The 16631-nt window shown below is 42.5% G+C and overlaps 1 protein-coding gene across 7 annotated transcripts in view; it reads left to right on the top strand.

Annotated features, from left to right (window-relative positions):
• The window catches only part of LOC108031926 (probable chitinase 10), an 86979-nt gene extending 78227 nt beyond the window's left edge, over positions 1 to 8752 (top strand). For 6 of the 7 annotated variants that reach the window (XM_050890305.1, XM_050890307.1, XM_044094623.2 and 3 more), the window contains 3 exons: positions 1596 to 3065; positions 3124 to 3246; positions 7976 to 8752. In XM_050890305.1, coding sequence (XP_050746262.1) covers positions 1596 to 3065; positions 3124 to 3200 — 1547 coding nt within the window. In that variant the 3' untranslated portion in view covers positions 3201 to 3246; positions 7976 to 8752. Of the gene's footprint in view, positions 1 to 1595; positions 3066 to 3123; positions 3247 to 7972 lie in introns of all 7 variants that reach the window. The other variant, XM_050890304.1, reaches the window with a different exon arrangement.
• Positions 8753 to 16631: the final 7879 nt, after the last annotated feature.

The raw sequence follows: 16631 nt of genomic DNA, 5'->3' as shown, positions 1-16631 counted from the left end.
CAAAACAAGGAAGAGCGCTATAGTTGAGTGCCTCGACGAAATTAAGACTAATGAAGATATATAAGCAGAAAAGCGATATTTTAATGCGCCACCTACCGGCTATTTCAGTAGATGTTATGTGGGCGACAGACAGATTTAAGCGTTTAAACCGTTTGTGGGTGTTAGAGAGTGGTCATGGCATATTTTTCTAAGCAGCAAAGCATTTTTTTTAGGGTGCCACCTTCCGGCTATTTCAGTAGATATTATATGGGCGGTAGACACATTTAATCGTTTTGGCCATTTGTGGACATGGCACTTTTTTTTGGTGAGTCGATAGGTATTGATGAGACAAATACATTTAAGTTAAATTTTTGGTTCTATTATAAAAACTGTAGGCGCTTCAGATGTTCGCGGATTGTGGGCGTTAGATTGGGCAAGGCATAAATCTGCATGCCAAGTATGCCTGTTCTAGCTCTAATAGTTTTCGAGATCTTAGCGTTCATACGGACGGACGGACAAGGCTAGATCGACTCGGCTAGTGATCCTGATCAAGACTTTTACCTTTTACATACTTTCTGACGAATTTTCTTTTCATGGTGATATTTTTGTTAACGCACAGTTTTTTTTTTCTTATGTTAATTGTTAAGAAACTTGACCGCAATGTAGGCGTAATGCCATTTATTTTAGTTTCTGAATATTTAACCGTACCTGTTCACGCCAAAACTGAGTTTAACTTTGGGAGCAGCAGTTATCTCGCTCACACTGCACTCTGCTCTTCCTCTCCATCTTTCCCTTAAGTCTCCGCTCGTCTCTGAAGCGGCTAAGTTAAGCTAGGCTTAAGTCATTCACATTTGCAAGTGTACGAAAAAACACACATTCACGTCCCGCAGCAACCCCAAAAGTACACCCGTGTTTTCCGTACCATTTTTTACAGGGCTTCTTTATATATTCAGCGATCAAGCCACCTGCTCCCCAATATAACCTACTAGGACAAACAGAAAGAAAAATGTTAAAAATTACCATTTTGTATAAAAATAAAAAATGGTCTTCACAATAGTGCTTTTGGTTTAGCCTTTACTGTTGATTTGCAAAAAGTACTTACTCAAAATTTGCGTGCTTTTAAAAACATTAAAAACTCTAATTAAACCAATAAATGTATTTTGGACATATCCTGATAAACGTGTTTACTTTTTACCGAATAATACACATTTAAAACGCTCCAGATAAATCAAAATGTAAAAATAATTTTTTGAGTAAAGGAACAATTTATATATTCATATTCAAATTTGTCGGCTTGGCGCTACTTAAAGTTATTTTTGAATCTGTTTACTTAAAAAAGAATATTAAAAAAATTATAAAAAATATTTAAAAAAAAAAAAAAAAATACATTAAAAATATTTTGGACTTATGAAAAAAAAAACAAGAGAGAACGCTGTAGTCTAACTGCGTAGACGGTCTTCTTTCACTTTCATTCCTCTGTGAATGGACCGCTAACATTACCCTAATCGGAATCAGATTATTTAAATTGGTATTGATAGGTATTAGAGAGCTAGGAAAAGAGATTGAATTATGAGAAAATTTTAAGTTTTTATAATATTTTTTATCTTTCCACATAGCTCAAGCCGATCTAATGCTTGTGGAGGAGGTATCCGTTTTAATTGCTTCGGTTGATGGCGAAATTGGTGGAGAGTTGGAGGAAACAAATGAAGTTGCAGAAACTGATAGTATTGCAAGCGAAGACGTAGATGACGGCGAAAAACCTGTAGCGCAATCTGGAGCAGAAGATGTCATAGCAGTTCTAGAGCATGTAAAAGAGCCCACCAACGAGGGAGGATCCCCAGGGACTTCACAAGAAAATAAAGGAGATCCTAATGCTGACGTTCATACGGGAAACATAGAAATTAATTATGGTTCTGGGATGTCTTATGACTTTAAGGTTGTCTGCTACTTTACAAACTGGGCATGGTACCGCCATGGAGGCGGCAAGTTCATGCCAGAAGACATTAACTCCGATCTATGCACCCATATAGTATATGGCTTCGCTGTCCTAAGTCGGGATAGTCTGACAATTCAGCCTCATGACTCATGGGCGGACCTAGACAACAAATTTTATGAGCGAGTTGTGGAATACCGTAAAAAGGGCGTGAAAGTCACCTTAGCGATAGGTGGCTGGAATGACTCTGCTGACGATAAGTATGCTCGACTTGTAAGAAAAGCAGATGCACGAGAGAAATTTATCCGCCATGCTGTTGCCTTTATCGAGCAATATAGTTTTGATGGCCTAGACCTGGACTGGGAGTACCCTGTGTGCTGGCAAGTTGACTGTAAAAAAGGTACTGCAGACGAAAAGACTGGATTCACTGCCTTGGTAAGGGAGCTTTCGCAAGCCTTCCGCCCAAAGGGGTTAATCCTTTCCGCTGCCGTGTCCCCCAATAAAAAAGTCATTAACGCCGCCTACGATATTCCCGAGCTATCTCGATATTTTGACTGGATCTCTGTTATGGCGTATGATTACCACGGCCAGTGGGACAAGCGGACTGGTCACGTATCGCCAATGTACGACCACCCCGATGGAACAATAAACTTTAACGCAAATTTTTCAATAAATCATTGGATATCCAGAGGAATCGATAGGCGCAAGCTGATAATGGGAATTCCCATGTACGGGCAGTCATTCTCTCTAGTTGATATAAGTAAGCACCAGCTAAATGCGCCCACCTACGGTGGCGGTAAAGCAGGCGAAGACACATTGGCCAGAGGGTTTTTGGCATACTATGAGATCTGTTTGAATATCCGCCAGCATAGGTGGAATGTTGTAAGGGATGCAAAAGGTCGGATGGGACCCTACGCCTATCTGGCAGATCAGTGGGTCTCATTTGACGATACCCCCATGGTTCGGCATAAAAGCGAATACATCAAGGCAATGGGCCTTGGAGGTGCTATGATCTGGGCACTCGATCTGGACGACTTCAAAAATTATTGCGGATGTGAATCTTATCCTTTACTCAAAACCATTAATCGAGTGCTCAGAGGCTTTAGAGTTCCCCAACCAAAGTGCGTGCTCGAACAACGAGAGAACACAACGAGTAAGTAATCTCTAGTAAATGCAAGCCTTTGTATACTAAATCCCTTCCATCCCCGCAGTTTCAAATGGCAATCCCTTTTTCATCAAATCTAAAATAGATACTCATCACTCAGACGGTTCTGGTCAGAAAATGTGACAGGAAAACTAAGCTGCCCTACAGAGGTGATGGCAACGAGTACCAAGCAAGTATAAAAACACATCTAGAGAAATGTTTAGTTATGCTTCAAATAATAATTATAAATCTAATTTATAAAAATATTTATTAAGGAAGACACTGACTGCTAAATAAATGTGTTTTTAAAAAAAAAACTCCCACGCAGAAATGCCAATAAAAAGAAAGATAAGCCTGCCTTTTTTACTTTATTATTTATTCTTCTAGTTGAATAAGTAAGTCCCTTAAAATTTAAGAACCAAAAAATATATTACAAAAAAAAATCACGAATTTTTTCCTGGATATAAATTAAATTCGCCAAATTTAATTGTGGTAATAAAAATGGCTTAAGATGGACAGTTCACTAACAAGATAGAAGTTATTTTATTAAAATCGGAAAAAATTAATGTCATAAATGTTGTAGTTTAAGTAATCTTTAATTGAATGTACGCCAAATATATATCTCAGAGTAAACTTAGCTAAGGGTTGCGATGTGTACAACGCCGTCAGTGGGACGGCCTCAGAAGGCGCATACTGCTGCCATTAATTTCTGTCCACTAAATGACTGCTTTTTATTTCCGCACAACAATGGATAAATTTGTGGTTATTTATTTTTGTCGCTGCTAAAGAGTAAAAAAACGATGTTTTAAAGAAGTCTCAATCGGAAAGAGTGCTTCGACATTTGTTTTGAGTGCAATCAAAAGCGAATAAATCTCGCTGAAGAATACTTTGAAACTTGTTTACAATGTCGTCAGCCTTATGTAAAAGTATTATGTTCTCTTCAGATGCCATTTAATTTAATTTAATTTTAGGGATGCCATTTAATTTCTGGCCACTAAATGACTGCTTTTTATTTTTGAACATCAATGGAAAAATTTGTGATTATGGATTTTTGTCGCCAGAAAATGCTGTTAAAGAGTAAAAAAAAACTATGTTTAAAAAAATTATCAATCGAAGTCGAGAGAGTGCTTCGACATTTGTTTTAAGTGCAAGCAAAAGCGTATAAATCTTGCTGGAGAATACTTTGAAAAAGAAGACAGAAAGCTATAATCGAGTGACTCGACTATCAGATAAACGTTACTCAGGTGTGGTAATGTTGGAGGCAAACAGACTTAAGAATTTTGGTCGTTTGTGGGCCATAAAGTGGGCGTGGCAATCTTTTGTTTTGGTCAATTAAGAACTATTTACGAGAAAATAACATTTCAGTTTTTTTTTTTTTAATATATATGCTTTATTTATTGTATCTTTTCTTTTATGAGACTAACAATAAGTATGTCAAATCTTAAAAATATAACTTAACTTACAGTCATGTAGACTGTATAATTATTGCTTAGCTGGCAGATCGTTTCGATATAGACGAGTTTTGTTAGAAACCCGTGTTAGGTTCCTTGCCAGATTGTTTGGGTGCTGTGTAAGCTTGTTATGGTAGGCCGCTTTTTGCTTTGCTATTTTATCTTTAACCAGTGGTATGCCCAAGTCCCTGTGAATGTCCCTGTGAATGTTCCGAGCATACCATGGTGCCCCAGTGGTTGTTCGCAGGATTTGTGATTGTGTGCGCTGTATGATGTCAACGTTGCTGTTGCTTGCATTTCCTAAATTTGATCCAAATGGGCTTAAGAGTGGAGTTGTAGAAAAGCCCAGACACAGGGGTGATCGAGGGTATATAATCTAGTTTAGGCTGCTAGCTTTAAGTCTGAGATGTTCTTTCTTGCATTCAATGTGCCTTCGCCAGGTTAGGCGTCTGTCGAGGTGGACGCCGAGATATGTTATCGCTGGCTTGGGAGATCTGCGTACTATTCAAAGTTAGCGGAGGCACGATTGTCTATTAAGGATAAACGTTATATTTTTACACTTTTGTTCATTAATTTTGTTTCGTCATTCTGATTGCCACTTCTTAGCTACAAAAAAATTATCAGCTTGTTGAGCTGTTGCTCTAGTTTGGCATCTCGAGTGGCTCAGGATTGCAGTGTCGTCAGCAAAGGTGGACGTCATGAGCCTCTCGTTCGTAAAGATGTCTGCTGTGTATGGGACAAAGAGGGTAGGGCCCAGTGCTCGTTGAATGTCGTTGGATTGTAATTCACCTCGAAGACTCTGTGCTAGAGGTACGACTTAAGTAACTTATGAGTGTTTTCTGGCAGTAATGTTAAGATTTTATGCATGAGGCCTTCAAGCCACACTCAGTCGAAAGTCTGAGAGACGTCGAGAAATATCGCACTACAATATTCCCAATGTTCGAAGGCTGTACGAATTTCTGATGTTATCCGGTTTACCTGCTCGATGGTTCCGCTACTTTCTTGAAACCCGAGTTGATATGCCGGGATTATGTTTTGTTCTCTTAAAAATGGTATTATGCGCGTGAGCAGACATTTTTCTAGTAATTTTGACAGTCACAATACTAAGCTTATTAGCCTGTACGATGTGGGAATTGTTTGGTCTTTCCCAGGCTTCGGTATCATTATAACCACAGACATTTTCAATTTTTTGGGATAGTAGCCAAGTTGTGTGATCCCGTTAAATAGTTTACATATAGCATCCACTGTGCAGCTTGGAAGTTCATTTTATCATTTTAGGCATTATTAGGTCGCCCCCCTGGAGCTTTTTTCGGTTCTAATTGCTTCCTAATGACATTAGCAATTTCATGTACTTGAAACAAGATCGGGTTAATGGCAATTTCAGGGCTAAGTGGCGGTAGTTGAAAAAAGTGTGTGGCGACGTGTGGCTGAAATACATTTCTTGGGTGTAAAGCAAATGTTTCGGCTCTGTCTTCGTCGCTGCGGGCCCAAGTGCCCTTGGAGTTTCTGATCAGAGTGACTGGTTTTATCGGAAATCTTAGATTGGGGTGAGCTCTCAATGAAGGATGTTTTGTACTGGTCGGCGACAGTTTCTCGAGATGCGCAAGATCATTTTCTTGCTCGAGCTCTTCTTCTTGGTTAGTCTGCGGGTGGCTTTATTAAAGAGTTGCTTCGAATGGGGCGATCTGCAGGATTGCCAAGCGCGTCTTCAGTTATTGTTAAACGCGGTGGGCAATAGACAGCGGCTATAGTGATACTGCCGTTGCCTGTTTGTAGTTTTATAGACGTAGCCTGCAAATAATTTGTTGCAAACGTCTGATGAAAGTGGTGATTAATGCGTCCCCTGATTAAGATTCCGGTTCCTCCGTGGGCCTTACCGTCCGGATGATTTATGCAATATGAAGTGTAACCTCCTATTTGGAAGTTGTATTTACTTGTGAGATGCGTTTCTGCCAGCGGCACAATATCTGTTTGGAATTTGATCATTATATATGTTGAGGAATATTAGTTATTTCAAGTTTGTGCCGTGAAAAGCCATTGGAATTCCACATAGATATTCGAAGACAAGTCATCGATTGTTAAGATTGTTGGGATGTGAGCAAATTTATTTAAATTTTTTGATCTTCCATAAGGGACATAAATTCTATCATACCCTGTTGTAAAGTCAGCATCATGGTTTCGATGCCGTTTGGTATTTGTCCTATTGCTTGCTGAGCTTTTATTATATTTTGCACAGAGCATTAAGCTTGTGGGATCCCCGTCTGATTGCCATGTCCTGATTTTAGGGAACTGGCGTAAGAGACTCCCCCATTGGTGTTTAGGGGCCCAAATGGGGGAGTCTTTTACGCCAGTTCCCTAAAATCAGGACATGGCAATCAGACGGGGATCCCACAAGCTTAATGCTCTGTGCAAAATATAATAAAAGCGAAGAATCCTTTTTCTTTCAGTGCCTCTAGTATCTCATAGGTAAATACGTCGGGCTCTATGGCCTTTAGCACTACTTGCACGCCCTAGTAAATCTTGAGCTGGTAAGTGTAGTAGGGTATCTTAGCGTCATATTTGATATATATATACATATTTGATTACAGCTCTGAATCGATCTTCAGTTTTAGCTTGAAGCTTTGTTTCGTGAAAATTCCATTTTACAAGAGGAGTAACATAAAAGATGCCATGCCCGACCAGTGCAACAATTTTCCTTACTAGGGCATTTGAGTTCTGTTCCCTTATTTAAATTGGTGGGTGCTTTGGCTTCTTTTATACAGCCTGCCCAGCTTCGTATTGATTATTTTCAACATCCCGAGAATCTGTTGTTACTAGATGCCCTGGTTGTTCGCTGCCCTTATTAGGGCAATTTAGTTTTGGTTCATTTCCAACCATTTTATTTTGCGGGCTTAGCTTCCGTTCCGTGTCAGTCTGTATAGCAGGACCCATTTGTTGTTGTTTGATATAGGCACTCGTACTAGTAGATAGGAAACGTGGATTCCGCCCTCCTTTCATTAGCATATGCGGGTTCTGGCACAATTACCATAATCCATAAATTAAGTGATTTTAATGGGGTTCGAGGTCATAAAAATGTGACGATCATGTCCATAAAGAGTATACTGATCGCCCACACATCCCCACGTGACAATATTGATCATGTTTACCCCTCCTTATTATAAGCAATTAATAGGTGCACCAACAACAACAGCAGGCAGCACCTACAACATCGCCAGCCTAACGCCCAAAGACGTTGCCAACAATAACAGCAGCCAGCAGCTACAACATCGCCAGCCGCAACAATAACAACAGCTAACAGCTAACAAAACAAAACCCTCGCGAATAAATTTGTAAAAAAAAAACATTGTACAGTTCATTTAATATGTAAGCTTAGCCAATAATTGTAAGATTTGTAGTTATATTGGTACACAATAATTATCTTAGCTAAGCCTTCTGTTTATCTTTCTCCCTATGTTCTCGCATCAGCAGTAGCCACACACACACACACCCCAGGAGAGCGACGAAATATTCACCACGAAAAGTGCTCGCGTGAGCAGCGCCGCATACGGGCAAGCGAGGGAGGACATGCAATCGAGCAGGAAAACAACCCCCGAAAATTGGAACGTGCCAAGAGAAGAGCGAGAGAAAAGGAGTACCGAAATTTCGAGAAGTGGAAAAAAACCCAGAGCAGCCGAAAACTTGAACAAATCGCGGGGGCAAAGCTGCACTCTTAAAAACGCGGCGAACGGGATCGGAAGTGCGAGCAGAGAAGTGCTTAAAGTTGTGAAAAAAAATACCCAAGGACAGTCGAGTGACTTGTGCCAAATGGCCCAGGAAGCAAAGGAAGGAGTGGGAAGGCGTTTACCTGGACGACCTCGAGGAGAGTGTGCCAGTTAACAACCAACTCCCAGCCTAGGCTGAGCAGGCCAATCCTTATGCCTTTATTTACATTAATCATTTATCATGTTTGTAATTCTCTAGTATTAATCACTTTTTATTATTATTATCATTATTATTATTATTAATATTATACTTGTCCCTCATGCATGGTCCACCCTAAATTGGGTCCACCTTATTGGCCATAGAGCTGAGCCGGCACATTGTGCCATTCCTTTTCATTGGCTGACAGTGATCGTATGACTTCTGCAAAATGTGCAAGGTCAGCGGTCTGTGCCACGGGCATCCGGCTGTGCATGAGCTTTTGTTCAGTCTTAAGTTTAGTTTTAATTTGGATTTGAAATAAAGAGCACTAGCTCAATAATTAAACTCCGGCCTTAGCCGTTATCTTTATATTGATAATTAAATTGGGTTATCGTGCCTTAAGGGCCGTAACAACGGAGATAAGTATCTCCCACCATATCTTCGGAAGAAGTAAGGAGTCGAAGCGACCACCCGACTCTCCAGTGGCTGCCAACCTTGGTGGTCACCAATACCCAACCAGCGGCAGCAATCCTACTGCCGGTCCCCCACGGATATTCAACCAGCCGGCTCTACCCCTGCCACGGAGGCTCCGCCAGCCGACGCAGACAAATAAATAATTGTCGCCCAACGGATTAATATTATTACTAATATTCGAATTCCACCCCTGAAGTTGTACGTTATGTAAGTAGCTGAGCGCCGACAATAGCCAAAATCTACGAATACACAACACACAAATACCAGCGCATACAATTTCCTATGCCCAGCAATAGGATTTTTTTTACGTAAATATATACAAAAGTGACTCGATCTTCAATTTTTGATTCAAATTTTTAGAGAGTGCGTAAAGAAAAAATAATAAATTATTCAAATATTAAATTACAAAATACTTCCATGCATGCGTGTTGATTTAATTTTGTTCGACCTAGATTTTTTAAGTACATTGTAAATAAAAGAAACCATACGTCTCAAATAACGTACACTGTGCCAAGGCAACCAATATTTATACGAATTAATTATGCAAAGGAATATTTTATTTCTTCTATAACGTTGGTCTCTATATGTGTTAAGAAGGCCCAGTCGTTTTTCTCCTTGTGTTTGCTACAATTCTACCCACTGTGCTTATATTGAATTTTATACTAAAGTTGTCCAGTGTGTCTGTGCTAATTATACATCCCGTCAAATTGACCTACACTTGTTGTCACCGTTCTGTATTTTAATTTTGTTCTTGGGACAAATTAATCCAACATTTTTGTGTTTTAGGTGACGATACATTTATTTTCGCTACATTTTTCGGCTTTATATTACCAAAGTGGCCCGTCGAAACCTCTTGTCTTGGGCCCAATCGTCAAAGCCTCGCAGCTCCCCGCGCCCCTTAACTGCCAATGAGTTGGGAGTATAGAGAAGTAAAACAGGAAATTGTTAGCGACGATAGTGAAGAGAGCGAAGAAGTAGGGTTTCGCCCCGAAGTTAGGGACACAGATCAACCAGAAATGAACGCAGAAATGATCCAAGCGCTTGTCGCAAACGCGGTCAGCGCCGCTCTTAACGAGCAGGAAGGGCGTTTAAGAAACGCTTTCGCCACAGAATTGGAAGCGGTTAGAACACAGGTTAGCGCGCTGTCAGTGCAAGCGCCGCAAGTGGAGGTCTATGAAAGAGTAGTACCAGACCCTGCAGTAAGATGCGATGTCAAGTTAGACATAGTAAAATCTCTGCCGACGTTCAGTGGAAGTCACGACGAATACGTTTCGTGGAGACAGGCGGCATCAGATGCCTATGAAATATTCAAGAAATACGCCGGAAGCGAGGCACACTACGAGGCCGTTGTCATAAATAAAAACAAAATTTGCGGACCTGCTCGGTCATTACTCACGTCCCATAATACGGTGTTAAACTTCGATGCAACGTCCTTGAGAGTGCTACGGCAAAATCTAGAAATGGTTCGGCAAGGAGAGTCCGACCTTATGGCATATTATGACGAGGTTGAGAGGAAACTCACCCTCGTCACCAACAAGATAGTCATGTCTCATAATATGGACACGGCAACGATCTTGAACAAGGAGGTTAGGGACGACGCCCTACATGCCTTCATTGCAGGGCTGAAAAGACCTCTCAAATCACTCGTGCTGCCAGCACAACCTAAGGACCTTCCGTCCGCACTAGCCTTAGCGCGAGAAGCCGAGAACAGCATCGAAAGAAGTGCGTTCGCGGCATCCTACGCGAAGGCCATAGAAGACAAGGCCCCTTTTTACGAGGGCAACAGACGCAATAATAAGGGTCAGGGAAAGCAATGGCGAAGTGAGGACAAAAATCCGCACTTCGTCCCTAAACAAAACCAAAATAAGTCTCATAGGGACAATCCCTGGCCAAAGCACAGGGATCCTGAACCATTAGACCAGAATAAAGTTCAACCCATGGAGGTAGACCCTTCAACGGCTAGATTCAGACAAGAAACCAACTGGGGGAAGCCTCAAAGTAACAATAATTATAAGAGGCAGAACTCGTCCCAGCGGCAATCGGGCCAAAGACGCCAACGCGTTAACAATATTGCCCAACCCCAACAGGAAGTAACAGATTATACCGCCACAGCTGAGGCTGAGGTTGCCACCATCGAGGAAGATAGTGACCCCGCCGACCTTAATGACCTCCTCTATTTTTTAGGGAACGCTCCCGACTGCCGTTCGTCGAGCGACAGTTGGCTGGCAAATCAATAAAAATTCTCATCGACACCGGGGCGGCAAAAAATTACGTGAAGCCCGTAAAGGAGCTAAGAAACGTAATGCCGGTCGAAACCCCCTTTACTGTGAGCTCTATTCACGGCTCCAGTAATGTCAAAAACAAGTGCATAATGCGCATTTTTGGACTAGACGTTCCATTTTTCCTCTTGGATACATTGAGCACGTTCGATGCTATAATAGGCTTCGATTCGCTAACGCGAGCAGGAGTAGCATTGGACCTAAGTAACGGCGTAATAAAATACGCAAACGCCACCGAAAACCTCAAATTTTTTGACTGTCAAAATGTCAACTTCACAAAAATTGATGACATAGTGGTTCCAAGTTCGGCTAAAGCCGAATTCAAAAAAACTATCCTGAAAAGAATTAAGGTGTTTTCGACCCCTAACGAGGCGCTCACCTTCAACACATCGGTCATAGCCACTATTCGGACTACGAGTGACGAACCTGTCTACTCCAAGTTATACCCCTATCCTATGGGGGCAGCAGACTTTGTAAACAACGAAATCAAAGAGCTACTGCAAAATGGCATTATCAGGCCGTCCAGATCCCCATACAACAGCCCTGCCTGGGTGGTTGACAAAAAAGGGACTGATGATAATGGCAGTAAAAAGAAGCGATTAGTAATCGACTTCAGGAAACTGAACGAGCGAACAGTCGCCGATCGCTATCCCATGCCGAGTATACCCATGATTCTAGCGAACTTGGGAAAAGCCAAATTCTTTACCACCCTGGACCTGAAGTCAGGGTACCACCAAATATACCTGGCTGAAAAGGACCGAGAGAAGACCTCGTTCTCTGTCAATGGTGGGAAGTACGAATTCTGCCGACTACCCTTCGGCCTAAAAAACGCGGGGAGTATTTTCCAAAGAGCCATCGACGATGTGCTGCGGGAAGAAATCGGCAAAATATGCTACGTCTACGTTGACGATGTTATCATCTTCTCCGAAAATGAAACGGAACATGTCAAGCATATTGACACGGTGCTTAAGCGCCTACTCGATGCCAACATGAGGGTGGCACGAGAAAAAACTAAATTTTTTAAAGAGAGCGTTGAGTTTCTAGGGTTCATTGTCACCAGGGGAGGAACAAAAACAGACCCAGAAAAGGTTAGGGCAATAAAAGAATTCCCAGAACCAAAAAACCTGTTTAGCCTCAGGACCTTCCTAGGCCTGGCGAGCTATTACAGAAGCTTTGTAAAAAACTTTGCATCTATTGCTAGACCCCTGACCGCCATCCTCAAGGGGGAAAACGGGACGGTTAGCAAGAATATGTCGAAAAAAGTAGCTGTCAGGTTTAACGAAACCCAGCGAAATGCATTCGACCACCTGCGTAACATTTTGGCATCCGAAGATGTCATATTGACATACCCTGATTATAAATCACCGTTTGACTTAACCACTGACGCCCCAGCGAGTGGAATAGGCGCGGTACTATCGCAGAATAAAAGACCTATTACCATGATTTCACGCACGCTGAAAGACTGCGAGCTGAACTACGCCACCAACGAAAGAGAATTGTTGGCGATAGTCTGGGCAATAGGCAAACTCCAAAATTACCTGTACGGTAACAATGAGGTACGGATCTTCACAGACCACCAACCTCTCACGTATGCGGTGTCCGACAAAAATACCAACGCTAAAATCAAGCGATGGAAAGCGTTCATTGACGAGAACAACGGGAAGGTGTTTTACACACCCGGAAAACAAAACCTGGTAGCTGACGCACTATCGAGGCAACCCCTGAATATCTTAGAAGACGTGGCCCAGTCTGACGCGGCCACGGTGCATAGTGAGCTTTCGCTCTCTTACACCATAGAGTCCACAGACAAACCTCATAACTGCTTTAGGAACCAAATTATTTTGGAAGAAGCGGACCAACCGCTTCGGCGAGATTTCATAATCTTCGGAAACAGAACTCGCCATATCATCAATTTTAATAACAAGGACTGGCTCGTTGAATCTGTCAAAGAGATCATCAACGCCAACGTGGTGAACGCGATTCACTGCGATTTCCCCACCCTGGCGCGCATCCAACATACCTTGAGGCAGGAATTCCCTGCGACAAAATTCTGGCATTGTAAAACCTTTGTCAGTGACATTACCAACGCTAACGAACAATTAGAAATCACTAATACTGAACACAATCGCGCCCATAGGGCTGCCCAGGAGAACGCAAAACAAATTCTCCGGGATTATTACTTCCCGAACATGTCAAAATTAGCTAGCGAAGTGGTCGCAAATTGCAAGGTCTGCAATAAAGCCAAATACGACCGCCACCCCAAGAAACAGGAATTGGGAACTACGCCCATCCCATCATACGTTGGGGAAATGTTGCATATTGACATTTTTTCGACCGACAAAAAAATTTTTTTAACTTGCATTGATAAATTTTCCAAATTCGCTATCGTACAGCCCTTGATTTCTAGGGCAATAATAGATGTACGAGCACCTATTCTTCAATTAGTAAATTTTTATTCTAATACCAAGACCATATACTGCGACAATGAGGCCTCCTTTAATTCGGAGACAATCACATCATTGCTGAAAAACCAATACAGCATCGACGTTGTCAATGCGCCACCGCTACACAGTAACTCCAATGGCCAAGTTGAGAGATTTCACAGTACCCTGGCGGAAATTGCCAGATGCCTCAAAATTGATAAAAAAATTGAGGATACTGTGGAACTAATATTGAGGGCTACTATAGAATACATTCGGTCACAGGGTCTAAGCCGGTAGAGGTCATCCACGCCAGCAGCGATGAGATGAGGCTGGCAATTAAAACCAAGATTGACAAAGCACAACAATCCAACCTAGACAGGGTTAACCCTTCTAGGCAAAACAGAGTCTTCGAAGTCGGTGAGAGAGTACACCTTCGCAATAACAAAAGATTAGGGAATAAACTGACACCGCTTTATTCAGAAGAACGTATAGAAGCAGATCTGGGAACATCTGTTCTCATTAAGGGGAGGGTGGTCCATAAGGACAACATTAAGTAGGCACTCCACGCGCCACATTCGCCCTTATACTAAACCCCAATCTTTGCTAAACTTCCACAGGCTCGCCATTATATCCATCATACTGCTGTCCACCGCGAGCGCGAGAATCACTGATTTCTCACACGCTAAATACATCCCGGTGCTAGATGGCAACGTCTTAATATGGGAACAGTACGGCCTGGTCAGGCACTCGACAAATCTGTCTGAGTTTGCCAGCATAATCGACTCCACAGTCAGAATGCTGGAACTGTTCCCACAGTCCCATATGAGGAAGCTGCTGGAAGTGGACATTGAGCATGCGCAAAACCTATTGGAGGAACTTAAGATACACCATAGAATGGCCAGGAGCCTTGATTTTTTGGGCTCAGTACTTAAGGTCGTGGCGGGTACACCCGACGCGGACGATTTAACTAGAATCAACACCAATCAAGCTTCACTTATCGAGGCTAATAATAGACAAGTTGTAATTAACACAGAGACACAGAAACGCATCAACCTACTCACAGACACAGTAAACAAGATCCTCAAGGAGAAGAAGGACGGTCTGGTCGACTCAGGCCATTTGTATGAAACACTCCTTGCCAGGAATAGGATGTTAATATCAGAAATCCAAAATTGTATGATCACCATCACTCTTGCTAAAAATAACATCATCAATCCCACTATTTTTAATCATAACGACTTAAAGGCTATTTTCGACGAACAGCTAACAGAGGTCCCAATAGTTAGCCTTATGGATGTATCTAAGATTAAAATTCTTCAAAATAATGTTCTTGTCCACGTTATAGTCCAGTATCCTAGAGTTAAGCGTATTTGTAAAAAGGTACTGCTCTTCCCTGTCGCACACCACCATACTATGCTACGAATAGAAGACAACATCGTGGCGGAATGTGATGACGGAGTCCTAGCAGTTTCGGATTGCACTTCTACCAGCTTGGCCACATTTTGCAAAAAAACGCCCCACGACACCTGCGCCATGCAATTACATGCGGGCGGCGCGGCTACATGCCGGACTCGGCCCAGCAATCTGGAACCCCTTACAATTGTGGACGACGGAATAATTATCGTTAATGAGAAACTGACGAGGATTTCCATCGATGACGGTCCATTAACAACCATAGTGGGGACCCATCTCATCACCTTTGAGGAAAAGGCGGTGATCAACGACTCCGTATATTTGAACCTCAACCACGCAGTGAATATGAGCCCGGGTATTGCAGCCTCCCCCTTAATCAACATCACAGGACACGATCATATACTGAGTCTGCCGTTGCTACAGCGGATGAATGAGCATAACCTGCGTTTAATGCAGGAGCTCCGGAATGACGTGTCGGATGGAGGTTCCCCGAGGATTTGGTTCGCCGTAGGAGTTGCCGTCAGCCTCACGTTATGCGGCTTGGTCCTGCTCCAACAACACTGCGGGAGCAAACGAGAGGCAGCCCAGCTACAAAAGTCCATCGACGAACTGGCTGCCGCCGAGGACGGCGTCTAATTTAAAGGGGGAGTAGTTAACAACCAACTCCCAGCCTAGGCTGAGCAGGCCAATCCTTATGCCTTTATTTACATTAATCATTTATCATGTTTGTAATTCTCTAGTATTAATCACTTTTTATTATTATTATCATTATTATTATTATTACTATTATACTTGTCCCTCATGCATGGTCCACCCTAAATTGGGTCCACCTTATTGGCCATAGAGCTGAGCCGGCACATTGTGCCATTCCTTTTCATTGGCTGACAGTGATCGTATGACTTCTGCAAAATGTGCAAGGTCAGCGGTCTGTGCCACGGGCATCCGGCTGTGCATGAGCTTTTGTTCAGTCTTAAGTTTAGTTTTAATTTGGATTTGAAATAAAGAGCACTAGCTCAATAATTAAACTCCGGCCTTAGCCGTTATCTTTATATTGATAATTAAATTCGGTTATCGTGCCTTAAGGGCCGTAACAACGGAGATAAGTATCTCCCACCATATCTTCGGAAGAAGTAAGGAGTCGAAGCGACCACCCGACTCTCCAGTGGCTGCCAACCTTGGTGGTCACCAATACCCAACCAGCGGCAGCAATCCTACTGCCGGTCCCCCACGGATATTCAACCAGCCGGCTCCACCCCTGCCACGGAGGCTCCGCCAGCCGACGCAGACAAATAAATAATTTGCCGGCCCAGGACCAGCGGCGGAGCACCCGAATTCACGCGTGTGTGTGCGCGTGAGAGCGAGACGGGTGAGTGAGTGGAGTGAACCGCATTTTGGCCAGCGAGAGTCCCGTGCAATGAGAAATTTTTCGTAGGCCTCGATACGGCTTCGCCCAGAGTAGGCTAGAATTTATATACCATGATCTAAATTAACCCGTTAACCTGCGAGCACTGAGGAAAAAAAAGGAACCAACAGTTTAAAAAAATGAACAAAAACGCAGAACGACGCAAACTGAAAATTTAATATTGAATTTTTTCTTACATATTTAAAAAAAAATTTGCCGCTGCAATGTTTTTT

The sequence above is a fragment of the Drosophila biarmipes genome, unplaced genomic scaffold, assembly GCF_025231255.1.
Source record: "Drosophila biarmipes strain raj3 unplaced genomic scaffold, RU_DBia_V1.1 ptg000019l, whole genome shotgun sequence".
Classification (NCBI taxonomy): Eukaryota; Metazoa; Arthropoda; class Insecta; order Diptera; family Drosophilidae; genus Drosophila; species Drosophila biarmipes.
Note: the sequence above shows the minus strand (reverse complement) of the source record. Positions and strands in the feature narration are given on the sequence as shown.